We start from the raw sequence: 17,800 nt of genomic DNA on the forward strand, positions 1-17,800 counted from the left end.
ACACAAGTTAAGTTGACGTATATGTATAAGAAAATTGTCAAATGAATTGATCAAGGAACAGTTTAGGAATCTTAACAAACAGTTTTCGTACCGTATAGAATACATGTTAAAATGAGTAAGCAGTTAAACCTTTAAGTACTCTTAAACAATTCATGGCATGGCATGTAATTATTCGAAAAAAAAAATGTAGGTAGAAGTTATTTAAATTGCTACAGCGCTACGCTCGCATGATAGTTTGTTATATCCAGCGATTGAACGTGTCAAGAAAAAATTTAAATGGCAAATTTTATTGTTATTTTCACTTTTTTTTTAAGTGAGTACCCCTTCAAGCAATTGCGATTGTGTATTCACAAAGGGAATTTTTTGTTTATTCTTGTTCAAAAGGATGGGTATTAAGTTAATGGAAACCAGTTCAAAGAAGAAAATTTGAAAATGCTTACGGCAGTTGCCTACACGAGTCCAACTAATTACAAACGAAAACCGTGTCCCTAAATGTCCACAAAATATGGTTAACCGTAGTAGGTAATAACAATGCGGTTTGTATGGCTTAAAGCGGAATCGTGCGTAGTTTAAATATCTTTTAATTGTCGTGTACAAAAAACTGGAGCGCTTTTCTTCTTTAATACTTTTTGCAGCGATCTGTACTTGTTGACGCAATGTCAACAGCAAACTACAAAAAATCACAAATTTGCATAAACTCACCGCTATATGGTAAGTCAAACCATTTAGAGGTTTTATTAGTCTGAAAAAAGGTAACATTATGTTGTCCTTTTGCCTGGTGTACGCACACATCTCATTGAAGAACAGTAAAGCGAAAGTAATAGTCTTATGGCCGTTTGCACCGACAATTTTAAGTGGAGCTTAGCTTAAGCGTAGCTTAAAATGCATGACAACGATTATTGAGACAATGGTTGCCATGGATTTTAAGCTACGCTTAAGCTAAGCTCCACTTAAATTTGTCGGTGCAAACGGCCATTAGCGCCAAAATACACCTATACATCAGTAGGGTGCAAGGTAGGGTGTTTTTGCCCTAAAATTAAGTATTGCCAAAATTTCGCAAAAATACCGTTGAGATGCAAAAGCAGATGGATTTTTGCGAACAACCACCAGTCTATTCTATATACAGTGTGTCCCAGATCGCGTGGGATTGCATGAGTAACTTTGTTATTATTAAAGATAGAGAATTGGTTAAATAGGCAATGTTTTGCAGTTTTGGATGCTTATTTAAAATTCCCTTATGGAAATTCAAAATGTCGCATAGGTTCGACGTAAATTAAAAAAAACTAAAATTAGTCATTTCCTTAAATGTCTCATATCATCGAAAGTATAAGAGATATAAAAAAAAGGTTTATATAAAAGTTACTGTCTTTGATACGTTTAATTTAGAAATAAGATACTATAATAGTTATATCAAAGGTTTTTATATTTTAATCAAGTAGGCTGTGATGAATTAAAAAAAAAACAAAACAAGATCTATTCGAGGCAACAAAACAAAGAAAATAATGACATCAGATGTTTAAAAAATCAGGGGGGGACGCACTCATAAGAGGGGGGTTTGGGCATTACAACTCCTTCCAAAGTTTTATATAAGTAGGCCTAGAAAAGTTTTGATTTTTATAACATCACTTATTGACTATCTTATTATCCATACTTACATACCTACAAATGGTGGTATAACTACAAACTATCCCCTCGAAAAAATGTCATACACTTTGCTTTATTTTACACAATGTATTACCATTGATGCATTGTCCCAGGTCACATTTTGTAGGTGGTTTATCCTCAAGAATGTCGAAACTAACAGTTTTACCAGTCCGAGTATATGGACAGATGAATCTTAAAGGCCGATTCTCACTTTCGTGCAAAGAACCGGCCCGGCAACGGCACGGCACATACTCGGCACGGGCAAAGTTTTTTGAGTTCAATTCACACTGCGACACGCTTGCCGCAGGTAAGCAGTTTCTACGTGAGTTTCAACTGTGGGAATGTTCGAAACTTCCACGTTAATTAAAATAGGTCTAATATTAGATGATGAAGAACAAGAAAGTACATATTGCAGAAAAATAAAAATACGTTTTTGTGTATATAAAATGCATAAGAAGTATCTTTTATGACCGAAATCATTCTCACGGACACATTCAATCAGCATCTCATCTTGTTCCGCTGAAAAAGTGTTCCTTTGCTGACCCTTCAACCTTTCTTGTACTATGAAAACTGAACTAAAGTCGGTGACCTGCACAGATTGTATTCACACTTGTCGGAACGTGCACGGTACATGCCCGGCAAATATTGTTTCAGAAGAACACCGCGTGCAAAGGCCGTAGCTTGCCGAGTCGTTGCTCGCATAGTGTGAATTACACCCCAAAAATTCATAAGATTCAATAATATAGATATTTTGCCGAGTCGATGCCTTGCCTGTGCCGAGTACGTGCCTTGCACGAAAGTGAGAATCGACCTTATTTCTCTAACTACGGAGTGTTCAAATCGACATAATGAGCACTACTCGTCACAGGAAAACCTACATGTTGTAGTTTCACGCCGAAATCAAGTAATATATTTTTTTAAATTGCTGTATTTTATGGCATAATAGGAAGTCATGTAATTGGACTGGTAATCTGCGATGGAACTTTAACTGCTCACCATTATTTACAAATTCTCCAATAAACTTCCTTAAAGGATTTTTCTCGACAACGTATGTATCGAAGAAAGGGTTGGTTTATGCTACCATACCAACAAGCTGGCTGCTCAGGTCACAATGGGCTACTTGCAAGGTTTCGTTATTAGCAAAAAATTTGCACAGATGGCAAGTACTATATACGCCATACATGAGGCGAATACTAATTTTTGAAAAAGATCATTTGTTTTTAAACAAATAGTAAAAACAATTACTGGGAATCCCTTTAAATATGACGTCAGCTGCAAACGCCCTGCCATTGGTGCGACGTCACAACTGTGGTCGCCATATTTGTTTACATTCTTGTGTTCGTAGATCCAGGTTTGTAGAGGTCCGCCCGGCCAGGTTTGTTTTGTGTCTTGTGCGCAAAAAACCATAAAGGGTGTATGTGTGTGTGTGTGTGTGTGTGGTTGGGGACATGATAGAGAAAGTTAAAAAAAATGAGTACGAATAGTGTATTTTTAGGTGGACTAAAAATTTTCCACATTTAATCTCTTAAGGCAGCCCTTCACGTACGCACTTGCACTTCGCTTCGAGCTTTGCCTGTACGAACATTGCCCAACATGAATTCATGCAAAGCTCAAACGTGAAGAGACCAGACGAGCAGCACTTTGTTGCAACTTGGGTCGTGTTGACGTTTTCGAATCTGTCGGAAAACTTGGCGCGGCACGAAGCTGTGCACGCTTAAAGTTGCAATGTGTAGTTTGATTACGAGCATGAATACAAGGTTCGAAATAAGACAATATATTCATTATATTGGATGGAATGAGACAGTAAAACTTTCAATGCCACTTTCAGAAAAATGTATTGTAGGCATTTTAACGAATTTAATTTCAACAATTAAATATATATTTAATGTCAGCATATGCATCCGGAAGTAAATTTGGTAATCTTCAGAGTGATTTACATTGATTTCTATTAATAGATAAATATGATTGGCAGCACCTCGTTTTTTTATACCTACCACTCCTTTACTCGATATCTTTTTTCTTCTTATTTTACTTTTTTCATTATGTTCTAAAAGAACTACCTATTGCTGCTGCTTGTTTCTTACTTATTACCCTCATTAATCTGCGATTTTTAACGTAACTACACTTGGCGTACTACGAACAAGGACTGCACGTGAAGGGTAAAAATTGTACTCGTGCAATGCTCGCGAGCATTGCTGTCATGCAAAGCTCGAAGCGAAGTGCGTACGTGAAGGGCTGTCTTAAGACGTGCCGTGAGAGAGACATCGATATATTTCACGGTACACAGGAGAAAACGTAAGCAACAACAAACGCATACGCTACGTCGTCGCATTGAAGTATACATGCAAGTATACCGCCACTGAACTTTACACAGTTGTGACGTCACAACCATGCCCCGGCAAAATCTAGCGTTTAAAATGATTTCCAAGCGCGCGAAAAACTTATCTTTAGATAATTTAAAAGTTTGTGTGTTTAGGATTGTGAAATTTTGCATACTGGTATTTCTTTATGTTCCGCATTGATTTATCACATAAATAAAAAATGTGAAAGTGGCCCATTCACGAATTATGTACAGTACACTAAATTATAAAAGTAAGTACTTAATTAAAAAATAAAAGTAAAGTGGAAGTAGCTACCACTACAATAATAATAATAAGCAATGGCAACACGTTGCCTAAACTAAACTGTCTTGAAATGTGTTTCACTAATAATGGCCAGTATTTTAAACATCTGGTGTAATCATCATCATTTGTTGCCTCGAATAGATTTTGTTTTGTTTTTTTTTATTCGTCACAGACTACTTGATTAAAATACAAAAACCGTTAATATAACTGGTATCTTATTTTCAATCTTATGCCATGATAGCTCGTTAAAAAGAGAATTAAAAAATCTATCAAGTAATCTAAAAATCCAATATGGCGCCCATTTAACTTTAGGAAGTTGGTAAATGTTCCTCAAAAGTGGCCATCTTGAATTTTTTTTTGACATCAATTCTAAATTAAGCGTATCAAAGACAGTCACTACTATATGAAACTTTTTTTTGTATCTCTTATACTTTCGATGATATAAGACATTCAAGGAAATGACCAATTTTAGTTTTTTTGAATTTACGCCGAACCTATGTGACATTTTGAATTTCCATAAGGAAATTTTAAATAAGCATCCAAAACTGCAAAACATTGCTCATTTAACCAATTCTCTATGTGTAATAATAACAAAGTTACCCATGCAATCCCACGCGATCTGGGACACACTGTATACTAGATCAGAAGACAAACTGGGACTCCCCAAAACCAGATAATAAACATGAACGCACTATTCATAATGAAACACGGAACACCCTTCCTTAACTACACGTGTAAAAATATAAAAATCGCTTTAAAATAATTTTGGTCTAAGATTAAATTTGCTACAAAAATCTTGGTCAAAAGTAAGATTTAAGTTTGCATAACAGATATTGTGCAATTATAATTATAATATCATAATTGCTACTCTACTACTTAATCGTTCTACTGGAACAATTGTATAACTTTTTGCACCTGCGACCCATAATACCTATTGTGCAAACACATTCTCGTATACTTAATTCCAAAGAAGTTGTCATACGGACATAAACATCTGATTAAAAGGTGAGCATACCTAATTACATGTGGGCTCCGACATTTGCGGTAACCAAATCCGTGTGGTCACTGCGAACTTTCAGAAGACCTTTATGGACGTAACTGATTCGCATTTAGGAATGTGGACCTAAGGTGTAACATAGAAAGCATAGACGTAATTTATAATAAGTTCGGAATCTTGAGATTGGTGAGAACCTGTTACTTAAATATCCAAGATTAATAAAAATTTAACATGGTCAATCTTCTGTAAAATTGTCAGCGTAACGAACAAGTTTAATTTGAGATAAAGTTTCAAATTATATTTAGCGGTTAATTTGTTTACACCCCATAAACCTCACTCGGATGGATCTAGTTGACCACGTTACTAATTTAATGGGCTTCAATTGCAAACGGTCGTTAAAAGGTCGGTGACGAATGCCAGAAAATAGTGCCCCATCCGTTCTGGGAAACTGACATTTTTAAAATATGTAAATAACGTACAATAATATCTGGTTAAAGTGTCACAAGAAGTTAGACGACGAAGGTGATGAAAGGATCTCTGGACCTCCGCTGAGATATCGATGTAATCTGACGATCCCATCGAGCTTTTTAACGTCAAACAGTTTCAGAAATCACTTTGCTTCTGCATCTTGTTACTGTTTCAAATTACACATGTAAACAGTTCGGAATGAAATTCCCATCGTCACGATGGAAAAAAATTAACAACCGTAAATAAATATAATTCTAGCATTTAAGCGGGTTAGGGATGACTCGTTGAAATTTTCGCATCTAATTTATATGATTGGTAGAAAACAACCGTTGTCGTACTAATTCTATCAGCTTCTTTTTATTTCTTTGATCGGCGCGTATTTTTATTATATTGTCAGCCGGTTCATTAACACAAAAAACAAACTCAAAATCGTCACTGTAATAGTCCGAAGGTACCTAACAGTTTCGTCAGGATGTCATTATCGATTTCGAAATCGCATATTTTGTCCGGCTCTATTGTTAATATTTATTTAAGTGTGTTGTAAACTGTTTCCTATCGCTACCTAATAGAGAGGGTTGGTAATAATTTGGTGTATTGTGTCGTAGCCGGCTATTAGGGTACGGGGAGGCTGACAGGGGAATCTGCCGTTTGATCACCATCTACCAAACCCATCACATTCGTCCTTCTTCACGATAAGTTAATGTGTATCTGATACGACGGTGCCGTTTTGCGAAAAAATCTCACTTTTGACGCGTTATAAGGAATTTATTACACTTCCCTTGCACACAGCGCTTGTCTTCCAAAGTAATGGCTTTCACGTTAAATCAAATGCTTTTTAACGAAATCCGTGTTGGATTTTTTAAACATATACCTAATCGCCCTGTACAAAAATTTGCAACGCGATAGGTATACTCAAATTTTTTCTTCAATTATTTAAGTTTCAGTTATTGTAATCAAAGTTTGTTTCACAAAATACTCCCTCCACCGACACTCTTTCATTCGCACATACAGTGAAGTAGCCAATAGATATGTTGGATTCAGTCGTTCTATTATTTTCCCTTTCTTCAACACTCCTTTCTCCAGGTATTCATTTTGACGTTACTAATAATGTGTTTCGTCCAGAGGTTCTTTTTTCTCTTTGCCAGTTCCCTCCTCCGACAATTCATTCTCGCGATTTTTGATTAAATAAAATATAAATCCGTAAGGGGTTTGCGTTGAATTTTAACCCTTTAATATTAATTTGGTAGGTGAGCGGCTTGGTTACAAATAAGATTGAAACTGGCTTACTGGGACAATCTTTTGGTGACTTATTGGGAAAGTAAGGTTTTACTTCAGTTGAAACGGGGGTTACGTAATAGAATAAAATATACAGTTCTCTATATCATTTTTTAATTATTGAGTTCATAATGTTTAGCATAATCACAGTTTGGCATTAATAAATCTAATCATGATCTTCTTCGTCATCCACAGCATGGTAAGGTAGAGAATTAGAGTATTTTTCTTCTTCTTGGTCGCCCGCCTCGTAGTTATCGTGGTCCTGTTCTTCGTTCTCCTCAACTTCATCATTTTCGTGCGTTTCGACATTTTCCTTCTCGGTATTACTCGAGCCGTCATCTTCCTCACTCTCCTTCTCGGTATGCGGCGCAGGTTGAAGATTGGAAGTTGAATACTGGCTGTAAGGAGCGTAGTTGTTTCCAGACTGTTTAGCGTTAAAACCGTACGCCTGAGGTAAAGGAACGACATTCTCATGGTGACCTCCTATAGGAAGTCTTTTGACAATAGCCCTAAAGCCATTCACACTGTCGGCCGTATATTCGACTATTCGCATGAAACCATCCGGATCTAAAAGACTGTACACTCCAAAAACAACGCCATTTTCTTTCTTCTCCCATTGGGATTTGTGATCACCGGTGTGTGGATTGGAGATTCCGTATTCAAACTCGTAATTTTGTGGTCTCTAAAACAAATACATAATCAGTGTGAGTTTGTGTACATAGATCGCCGACATAACATTGCCGTTAATGACATTTTGTGACAAAAATATTCGTAGATAACATTTTACATTTCCTGTGATTGCATAGTTTCAACAAATGCAAATCTTGGAATGTCCTAATTTCTGTAGACGAACGTCTGGTGGATCTCAAAATCAGAATACGATCAATTTTCTGTAACCACATACATTTTGGCCGAGATCTATTTAACAAGAACAGTCACAAATCTTCTGGAATATAATGAAAGGAGATTCAGTCACAAAAGGTGAAAGTATTCTTTTGGTGAATTACTATGTATAAATGTAGATATCTCACGAGGGATGGTCCAAGAGAAGGCGCTAGTTATAAATGTAATAAATAATAAAAACCCTAAGAAAATGAATAAATAAGAATCTTTAAACTAACATGCAACCATTCATGCAGGAAATGTGGTCAGTGTCCGAAATGGAAAGCAAATTGGTGACCTAAACGAGCTCTCAAGGTTTTAGAAAAGAATGCTCGAACATTAATTTAGAGTCGCTTGTTTCATTGGGTTAAATTGGATAATAATGCATAATTTCATGGAAAATTTACATCTTCCGCCACCATAATCAATTTGAAGCACTTTTGATATTGATTTGAGTGGGAAAAAGATCGATAAATAAAATAAGCTTGCAAATCACTCTTCAGACTCAATTTTTGAAAGGAGTGGACAATGAAATGAAATGTAAGATTTAAACATGGGGTTAAATTTCTGGAAACTGGAATATACCTGGTATTACACTTAGAGAAAGTAGTCTTATGAAATTTTGAATCTTATAAAAAACCTTTTTTCTCCAACCACCTGAATAAGACGCTATTTTGTTATACTTTTTGGTCCAAAAAATGGGCGATTTGGGGAGTCGTCAGTATCACCATGGTAACTGTCCAAAAAGTAAGTACTTTTCGGACTGAAACTACAACATTTCCACTGAAGAAGGGGAAGAATCTGCACATTCCAAAGAAAAATCAAAGTTCAAATAGGGGTAAATCTGGAGTAAAAGCAAACGTTTTTTTTTCTTCAAAAACATGTTTCTATTCAGTGTTGTCTCAGAATTACATAACACACCCTGTATAATCAATTTGTGAAATGGTTTTTAAAATTTCATTTGGTGATGCCTTGTATTGAACTGTTATAGACGTTTTAAAACTTTAGACATAATAATAATAATAATAAATGCCTTTATTTCATTACCTTGCATAAATATATAAAGTAAATGTAAAACAAAATGTAAAACAAAAATTTCAATTAAGGTAAAGAAACCTAGTGGCCAGGTTCAGCATTGGGAGACAGCTCATCTTGCTGATCTTCCACCTAACCACGAAAACATAACTAACCAAAAAGAAAAGAAAAAGATGACAAGTTGCAAGGTTTACTTAGACAATGTAAATTACGTATAATATGCCCTGGCGAGAGGATGAAAGAAAAAGTATGAAGAACAATACAGAAACACACAGTGGGAATAAAGAAAAATGCTATTAAGAGTAAATAAAATAAAACTGGAACCAAACGAAACTTGGCATTATCTCCTAGAACGACAGTTTAATGTTTGCTTGAATATTCTTTTAAACGGTTTCATGTGAAGCGATGTAAGCGAACTCGGAAGACTATTATAAAGATTGGCAATTTGATAACTGAAAGAAAGAAAGAAAGAAAAGATTCACAGAATCATCGCCGAGTCCTTAGGATGGTGGTTTTATGACCCTCAAAAGTCACGGTGGCTGGAAATCTTATGCAGTGGCAGAAAGATATGCGGAAGACTCAGTTTCCAACAAATTAAAGATTGCGGAGAAAGTCCAAGGACAAAACGGGACTGTCCCTTTGAAATGGGATGTTTGGTAACTTTTTCACTTTAGGTATTTAGTGTCTAAAAATATAAAAAAAATAATGAAACACGTCTCAAAGATTGTTAAATTTCATGTACACTCTTTGGTAAAACTCACTAGCGATATAACAAAGGTACAATTGCAATAGTCCGGGCGATAAATTCAGTAAAGCGCATTGTAAAGCTACTAAATGCAAATCGTGAGACAAAGAATTTTAATGTGTTTTTATGGTAATTGAACACCGCTGAATCCAGTTTTGCCTGTCGAATTCCGGCTGGTAAGGTCTCAAATCAAGATGGCGGTCAAAATGGCGACTAAAGCTTATATTAACATTTATAACAACAATGTCATCATGATTTTTATGTAACACATACGTTTTTCCACTTATTACTATTTTATGAAAAATTTTGAAATCAATAAAAACTAAGATGGCGGCTGAAATGGCGCTCCAAATTCTGAGTTTTGTAGTATTCTTGATTTAGTTTACTTTAAGTGAGCAAAAGAATTATACTTTGCTTGAAAAGTGCCTGCTTAACTTATAAAGTTTTTTTTTCTGAAACTACTTTAGAAACAACTACATTCGTCTCTAAAAAGGGTGAAAAAAATGTGATTTTCCTCTCTAGTGAGGAAAGTAAAAAACAATTGCTGCATTAATCTTAATAATGACACTTTAAAACATACCCGTATCTCGATTGCTGTGTATCAAACTTCAATATTGCATACGACTGTAGTTTCAGAAAAAAATATGTGTAAAATTTGAGAAGAAAATGTTTTCCAACTCCCGTTCAATTGACACACTCGCTACGTTTATGTGTCAAACTTTTAACTCGAATTGAAAAACTCCACTTTTTTCTTTAGTTGTACAAATAACTATTTCCGTCTGTATGTGTGTGCGTGCGTGCGAAGTAACGGCTCGACGGATTTTGTTCAAATTTTGGATGTATATTAGGCATACGAAAACAAAAGATAACGGGCCGGATTTTTGAAAACAAAATTTGGAGCGCCGCAACGGCTTCGAAGTTTTTTTTTCAAATAGCAACAAAATTTTATGAATGTATTTTAAAGACCTGAAGACCAAAAATTGTGCCAGGTTTTATTATAAAGAAATTGAGAAAAAATGTCAAAGTTAAAAGACTAAACACAATTTTTCAAAAAAAAACGGTTACTATGATTTAAACTTTTGCAAATGTACATTAGGCATAAAGGATGTAAAACAGTAAAAAAACTTTGTTTAATATCTTTCTATATCCGTACCCTCACCTAAGGATAACTTGTAAAATGTCATTCTTATTCTTTCGTTTCGATTGAATAAGGAGCTTATTGTGTGTAGACTTTAGACAATATATGAATTACTAGTAAACGTAGTAAAAGTATTAATAACACAAACAAGAGTAAAACAAGTAGGTATAAATTGTGCACAATTCTTGTGCAGATAAAGCGCATATTTTTTTTAAACCGAAATAGCTTTTGTTTTGACATCACCAATTTTTTTGGCTACACATATTTTTATAAAATAGTAATAAAGTGTGTACTAGATAAAAATCATGATAATATTTTTGTTTACGACAAGAAAACGATCTTATAGTGAGCTTTAGTCGCCATTTTGGGCGCCATCTTCATTTGGGGCTTTAGCAGCCGGATTTCGAGATGTTGACAGGAAAAATGGGATTCAGCAGGGTCCAATTACCCTAAAAACACTTGTCACCAATATGTCTCAAAAATTTTGAAGAACGTGAAATACGCAACTAACTGCAATGAACGTTGAACTTATTCGTGTAAGTGTGAAGCATGGATAATTCTCGAGATTACTAAAAAGATTTAAAAAACCTTCGGATTGTCAAAAAGAGCTCGCTATTGCTAAAAAGGCTTCAATTACTGCGAACTATTTGTAACAGCAATTGTACTGCGAATACCAATTCATATATTTTGAACAGGATTTTGAACGAATGGATGCAAAAAGGAACTAAATTTTATTTTTATTTTATAGAAATAGATGAAAACTAGATGATAAATGATGAAAATATAGACGAAGCCTTTAAAAATTTAGACGAAAATCGAATATAACTTTTGACGAGATCATTAAAATTTAAGAGTGGTAAGTCCATAAGGCAATTGAGATATGTAATTAGTTAGCTGTCAAAGAAACATTACGCTGCGCTTTATTTGTATAAGGAGAATGTACGTAACTGCAGTTCTGGTAATATCATCTCGGTATTGTTTACTGAATATCCCAATATGTTGTAATTATATAATTAACTTGAAAATTAAAAATTAGTAACTAAGATTATTAACTCCCTTTCCGAAAAGTGACCAAACCTGGCAATAACGAAAATGGCTTACCTAACGGCTGTTCCGACCATCTTCCTTAAAACCTTTTATATATAGAGATACTTACATAATTGTTATATTCAGGAGCGTATATTTTGTTTTCTTGTACACGATATTGCGAGAGGGACCCTTCAATAAACACGTAGAACAGGTACACCTGAAACCTTTGTTAACGACACAATTGCTGTAAAAAATGGTTACAAACCGTGAACCGTTTCATCGCAATTGTTAATTTAATAACTATCACAAACTACTGACATGCAATATTGAGCATGTCTCACTTTTATAGATTACTTATTTCGAAACATTTCTGATGCCTCAAGACTTGTGCGCTATTTTATTAATTTTGCCACAATGCGTCAGAGTTATCTAAAATTTTATTGTATAATCGATGCGGTTATAGACGGCTCAAGTCGTGCATGCAAAAATAACACAATTATTTCTCAATTATTCCTGAAAACGTACGCGCTTTAATTTTCACATAATCGCAATGGGGGGTTCACTTAAAACGCGAGCAATTCGTAAGAACAATTGCGAATATAAAAACGTAAAACACGGAAGAGAATCTCTTACCCGCAAAAAGTATTAAATGGCTTTTAAAGTTACTTTTTATAATTCGAGCATTTATGGGCGCTTAAACGAAAATTTTTTTGTGTACTTATTAAATAAAGAGAAAAAAAACAGATGGCTTTTTAAATATTCCTCAGTCTGGGAGTCCTTGAATTTAGTAATTTAATAACACAGAATTTACTTCGCTTACGGTTTATGCACTCACGGATGAAATTTCGTTTTCTCATTTTTAGTAACCTGAAATCTGTAGGTAGCGTGAACTTCCGATCTCACCTAACCGGAAGCAGAACCTTTTCTATTAATTGTTTTGTTACTATTCGCAACAGGGGCGAGGGTGGTTTTTTTTACCTTACCTTAAGCAATAATAAACTAGTACGTGTTGTATAAAAAGTATTTATTAAACTTATAAAATAACGTCTTATATTTACAAAGGGTCTTTGATTTGCAGTACAGTTTTTATACATACTAATTATTTACAAAAATAAATACATCTAACCTACTAATTAGTGGTGGTTGTAGGACTGGCACTGAATTACTATAAATTAATAACAATTTTTGGCACAAGTTGCTGTTTCGTTTTTTTCTCTAAAAATTAGCGAACGTTCAATCACTCATACTCACACTATAATTAACTATAACAATAACGAGCCTTTGGCAAAATTCCTTTAAACTAAAGTAAGTACCTGAGAAGTGTTACACACTCGGTCGTTGTTCTAATAAATCATAAAGGGCGGCGATATACGTTTGGGCCATTTGCAGAGTTTCGTATTTCGACAACTGCCGGTCTTGTCCCAATTGTGGAAGAAACGTCCTTAACCTATCGAATGCTTGATTGAGATTCTGCATCCGACGACGTTCACGTGCGTTCGCCGCTAAGCGCCGTTTTCGTAGTACTAAGGGTGTGACACGACTTTTGCATCGCGACGCCGGATCCGGACTCGAACTTTGATAACCCTCCGATAAGCTGTCGTAACCGCCCGGCGGTGTACATCCACCGCTACCCCATCCGGCAACACCACCAACATCTTGAGGAGCTGATAACATATACACGTAACCGAACGATTCCGGAGACTCCATCGAATTGCGAAAACTGACCTTTCCGACACGAATTTCGAAACAAGTTTGAATAGTGGACTACCTGTTGTTCCTTATAAACGCATCCTGATCCACCCCCTACCCGACCGATTGTGCAACACCACTGCAACCACCCTAAAGGCGCGTGCCGTTTTGACCAATACAGAGCAGTGGGCTGATAGTAATTATATTCGTAAATTGTATTTCATTACACCGCATTTGAATATACTAATGGTTTATTTTCCAACAGCAAGGGCCAATATTGGGATAAGTAGTTCCACAACGATACTGTTACTAAAATACGTAACTGTCCACAATAAATAAATTGAAATCAATATTACACTAAATGTGTGCCAACATGATTAGTTAAGTTTATTGTAAAATATACAAATTCACCCCTTCGCGAAAAACTACCTATTTTCAGAAATTGCGAAGAACTAAAAATCTAATGTTACCACAAATTAAATCAATTCCCGATTCTCAAAATGCCAACTTTACACGGTTAATTTAGCAATGTTGTTTTAAAAACCATTTAGTAGATAATTACCGCCATATGCACATATTAAGAATTCTGTAACAGTTGCGCTGATTGCACACGAGCTACCTATTTATTTTCGTTTTTATTCTCAAACATATTTTAAATTTTTACCACAGATGTTGGGTAATTTTACTTTAATATGTAAAAATGTGTTCCAAACAAAAAGGAAAAGTTTTAACATGAATTCTAAGAAATGCATAGGTACGCAATTTAAGAGTAGAATGCTAATTTGTTGAAGTGTGAAATAATTATTTCGCAAATGTAATTTTGTGATTTCAGAGCTTGTGTTGATAATTCCGCCCAAAAATTCAATCTATATCTTTAAAACAAATTATGGTGCTGGGTTCATCGGCATAGTAAGGGATGGATGATCATTTCATCCACTAAGATATTGAATAGGAGAGTCTTCTTTTGTCGCTTATCTAATTTTCAGTATGCACATTGCCAGTTCTATTTTGTGTAGACCATTAACGTCACAATTCACTTTCTATACAGAAGTTAGTTTTTGTTATTGATTTATAAATCTAACAGTACATTTACACGTTTATGTAGAAATCAGCATGATCTGTTAATTTACGGATTTTGCTGTGGATTCGCATATCTCATCTTTCTGGCAATTTACAATTCTGGAAATTTACTGATATTTCTGGGACTTTACAGATTTTTTGAAAATTTACGCATTTTACCCGATTTTCCACCATAAAGCAAACTCTCAATATTTCATATTTCTACACATTGAACTCAAAACGGTCAGTAAACAGACGTTTTCTCAATTTGTGAATGAATTTTACGTATCTTTAGCCGTTTTTAAAAAAAGTAATTGTTCGAGTTTATATTTTGATAAGCATAGGAAGATTTACACATGTACCGCTTTATAGCGGATAGAAAGAAAATTGCGTTTGGAAATAAAAGGCGATCGATAAGCGAAGAGAGGTACCGGAATGTACGGGGGTTTTCAGCAAACGAGGTTAGCCTTTAAAAGAGTTCGCATGTATTATTTTCGGTGTGAAAATTTTAGCATTTTGCATAATTGAGTTATTTCTTTTCGCAGCTAATTTGACGAGCAGTTACCTAGTTTCTGAGTTATGCTAAATTGTTGCTGGAGAAAATTAACCAATGAACTATTGGGGACAGACAACGCTTTCTAATTCTAATTTCTGTCGGAACTATGAAATTATTGATTACTTTGAGTAGACTGTAAGTGATAATCATGTTCCAGTGGAAGTTTACAAAGGCGGTGTACTGCTCGAGTAATTACATGATCGTTGTATTTTAGTTCAACTTGTCGGGAAATCTTCTAAGATTTTATCCATTCTCCATTGCAGCGGTGGTTGATTGTCATCCTTGACATGTACAGGGTGTAAATCGAAAAGTGGCGTTTATCATGGGAAATTACTTTTTCTTTGCGCAATCGTTTCCTAATTATTTTACGCAAAAATACTTCAAATAAATATGTATAAAAATGAACCCCTGTTTCTTCTGGTCACGCAATAACTTTACGACTTTACCGATTTCATTCATCTTTTTTTTAAAGTTTTCTAATACTGTGTAGAAGGTGCTTACGGCAAGAAAAACTAACAAAATCGCGCAGAAAATTGGAAAATTGGAGAAAACTTAACGACTATTTAAACATCGCGCGTTTGACGGTGCGGCAGCAATTGTTTTAACAGCTACATCGATCGGCATATATCCGTCAAAAAATTAATTTGTTTGCTGTCAATTCGATCGGAAAGTTTATCCAGATTTCAGTGAGTTTTTTTTAGAAATGTCGATGTTATTTCACCGCAATCAAGCCTTTTATATTAAAAGTTTTTTTGGTAAGTGTTGATAGGCTAAACACGTGGTATACATAGTTATACAGAAACACTAGGGAGTTAATTTGTATTTTCAGTTGAACTTTAGTTTTTAGCGCATTTTTGCAAATTTATTTGTAAAAAGTAGCTTTTAATCTCACTTTGGCTGGTTGGCTGGCTGGCTGGCTGGCTGGCAGCAAATGTGGGCGCGTAGAAGAACTCTTGTAGAAAGGCAACGGGTGTACGTGTATCTACAGGGCCGTGAAATTTGTCAACCTTAGGGACATGGCTACATAATGTGGGGTTGGCGACATCTGGGCATCATCCTCGAGCGTAGTATACTAACGGGAAGGTTTTTCAGTTTTTTCCTATCTTCTACTACAGTTTTGGTCCGATTCTTTTGAAATTGGTGTCGTCGGAAAGATGTTGTAAACGCGCACAACTCCTGCGGAATTTTGTTTTTTGTCATAGGGGCGAAATTAACGACCTTTTGCGAGACGCGCGCGCGCGTCTTCGAGAAGTAGTCTACTTCGGGCGCCTTTTACCTTCCGTTGCGAACTCACGCGGTTTAACGTTTAGTGAACGGGACGTCGGAAGTGGGTACCGTAAAAGGGAATGTGGTAGCCCGCGACACGATCTCACTGATGGTGGAGTCAAATCTTCAAACGCGAATTGCGGGTGAACGGAACGTCGGAAGTGGGTACGGTCAAAGGGAACGTGGTAGCCCCCGATACGATCTCACTGATGGTGGAGTCAAATCTTTAAAAGAGAATTGCGGGTGCACGCGGAAAGTGGGAAGCGGTTAGTGAATGTAGTAGCCTTCGACAAGATCTGTTATTGATGGTTGAGTCGAAAGTGGCTAATAGAATACTGATCTGCCACACAAAAATACGCTGAAGTCCCTTCGATCTCAAACGAGGACTTTGATAAATAAATTTTTCAAGATGCTACTAATTAGACGTACCAACATGGTACCAACTCGCAGAATTTGAAATCCTACAAGTCAAACATACCGGGTGGTGCACGGTAAGTAGGAACAGTGATTTAACATGGGAAATTAGTTTTATGCAATATCCTGCCCTCCTGTACATTTTACAGAAAACACTGTTTGAGTGAGTTTAAAGTTGTTCAGAATTAAAGGGTGCATACAAAACTGTTTTTATATGTTTTATTAAGCTTTTGGTATACCCGCAAATTTAAAAATAAATTGCAACATTTCTGTTATTAGTAGCAATAGCCATGACTTTTGTTGTTTTATGAATTGCTATACTAATAACAGAAATGTTGAAATTTATTTTTAAATTTGCGGGTATACCAAAAGCTTAATAAAACATGTAAACTTTGTGTGTCCACATTGCAAGGCTTTTAAGTTTAAAACTGAAGCCCCGGAATTATGTTGCGCCAGTGGTTTCCGGAAGTGGGCCAGATTCTATACATTTTTTTAATCATCCAGAAATACAACAATTGCTTTCAAATTACGGCATTTGGCGCAGCAAAAAAAAGGTAGGTACGTTGCTAGCTCTGAATCGCCAAAAGCAACGTAGAAGTGAGTGCGTTTATTTTTTATTAGTTTGGGGAGAGATGGGGAGATTTTGGGTCAAATGCGTCAAAATCTCTTTTCCGGCTAAACGGTTGAACCGATTTAATTTGGTACACATATTCTTAGACATAAAAGGGCAGAATCGCGCATGCGCAGGTGGGGCGGGTGGTACCCGCGCTAGGCACAGCGAATTTCTTGAAATAATTGCTATTATTTATTCCAGTTCAAATTGATTAGGTATGCATACTCAGCATAGCTAGGAAAGAGGACAACGTCCGTCGGGTCAGCTAGTATAGATATAAATTCTGCATCTAAATCATGTAAAACGATTATTCTACCTCTTCTTGTACGCGAAAAAATTAATTATAAAGATTCTGTTTTCACGAGT

At 35.6% G+C, this 17,800-nt stretch overlaps 2 protein-coding genes across 2 annotated transcripts; both read right to left on the reverse strand.

The window, feature by feature from the left end:
- Positions 1-7,117: 7,117 nt before the first annotated feature.
- On the reverse strand, positions 7,118-12,206 carry LOC116167278. The gene is made up of 3 exons (XM_031482599.1): positions 12,103-12,206; positions 11,965-12,054; positions 7,118-7,690 (listed from the first exon to the last, which is right to left on the reverse strand). The coding sequence occupies exons 1-3, from the start codon at positions 12,115-12,117 to the stop codon at positions 7,175-7,177; spliced, it is 621 nt and encodes a 206-aa protein (XP_031338459.1). The 5' UTR covers positions 12,118-12,206; the 3' UTR covers positions 7,118-7,174.
- Positions 12,207-13,069: 863 nt separating this feature from the next.
- On the reverse strand, positions 13,070-13,544 carry LOC116166338 (protein atonal-like). Its single transcript, XM_031481285.1, has one exon. The coding sequence runs from the start codon at positions 13,542-13,544 to the stop codon at positions 13,161-13,163; it is 384 nt and encodes a 127-aa protein (XP_031337145.1). The 3' UTR covers positions 13,070-13,160.
- Between the last annotated feature and the right edge of the window lie 4,256 nt (positions 13,545-17,800).

The sequence above is a fragment of the Photinus pyralis genome, unplaced genomic scaffold, assembly GCF_008802855.1.
Source record: "Photinus pyralis isolate 1611_PpyrPB1 unplaced genomic scaffold, Ppyr1.3 Ppyr1.4_LG3b, whole genome shotgun sequence".
Taxonomy (NCBI): Eukaryota; Metazoa; Arthropoda; class Insecta; order Coleoptera; family Lampyridae; genus Photinus; species Photinus pyralis.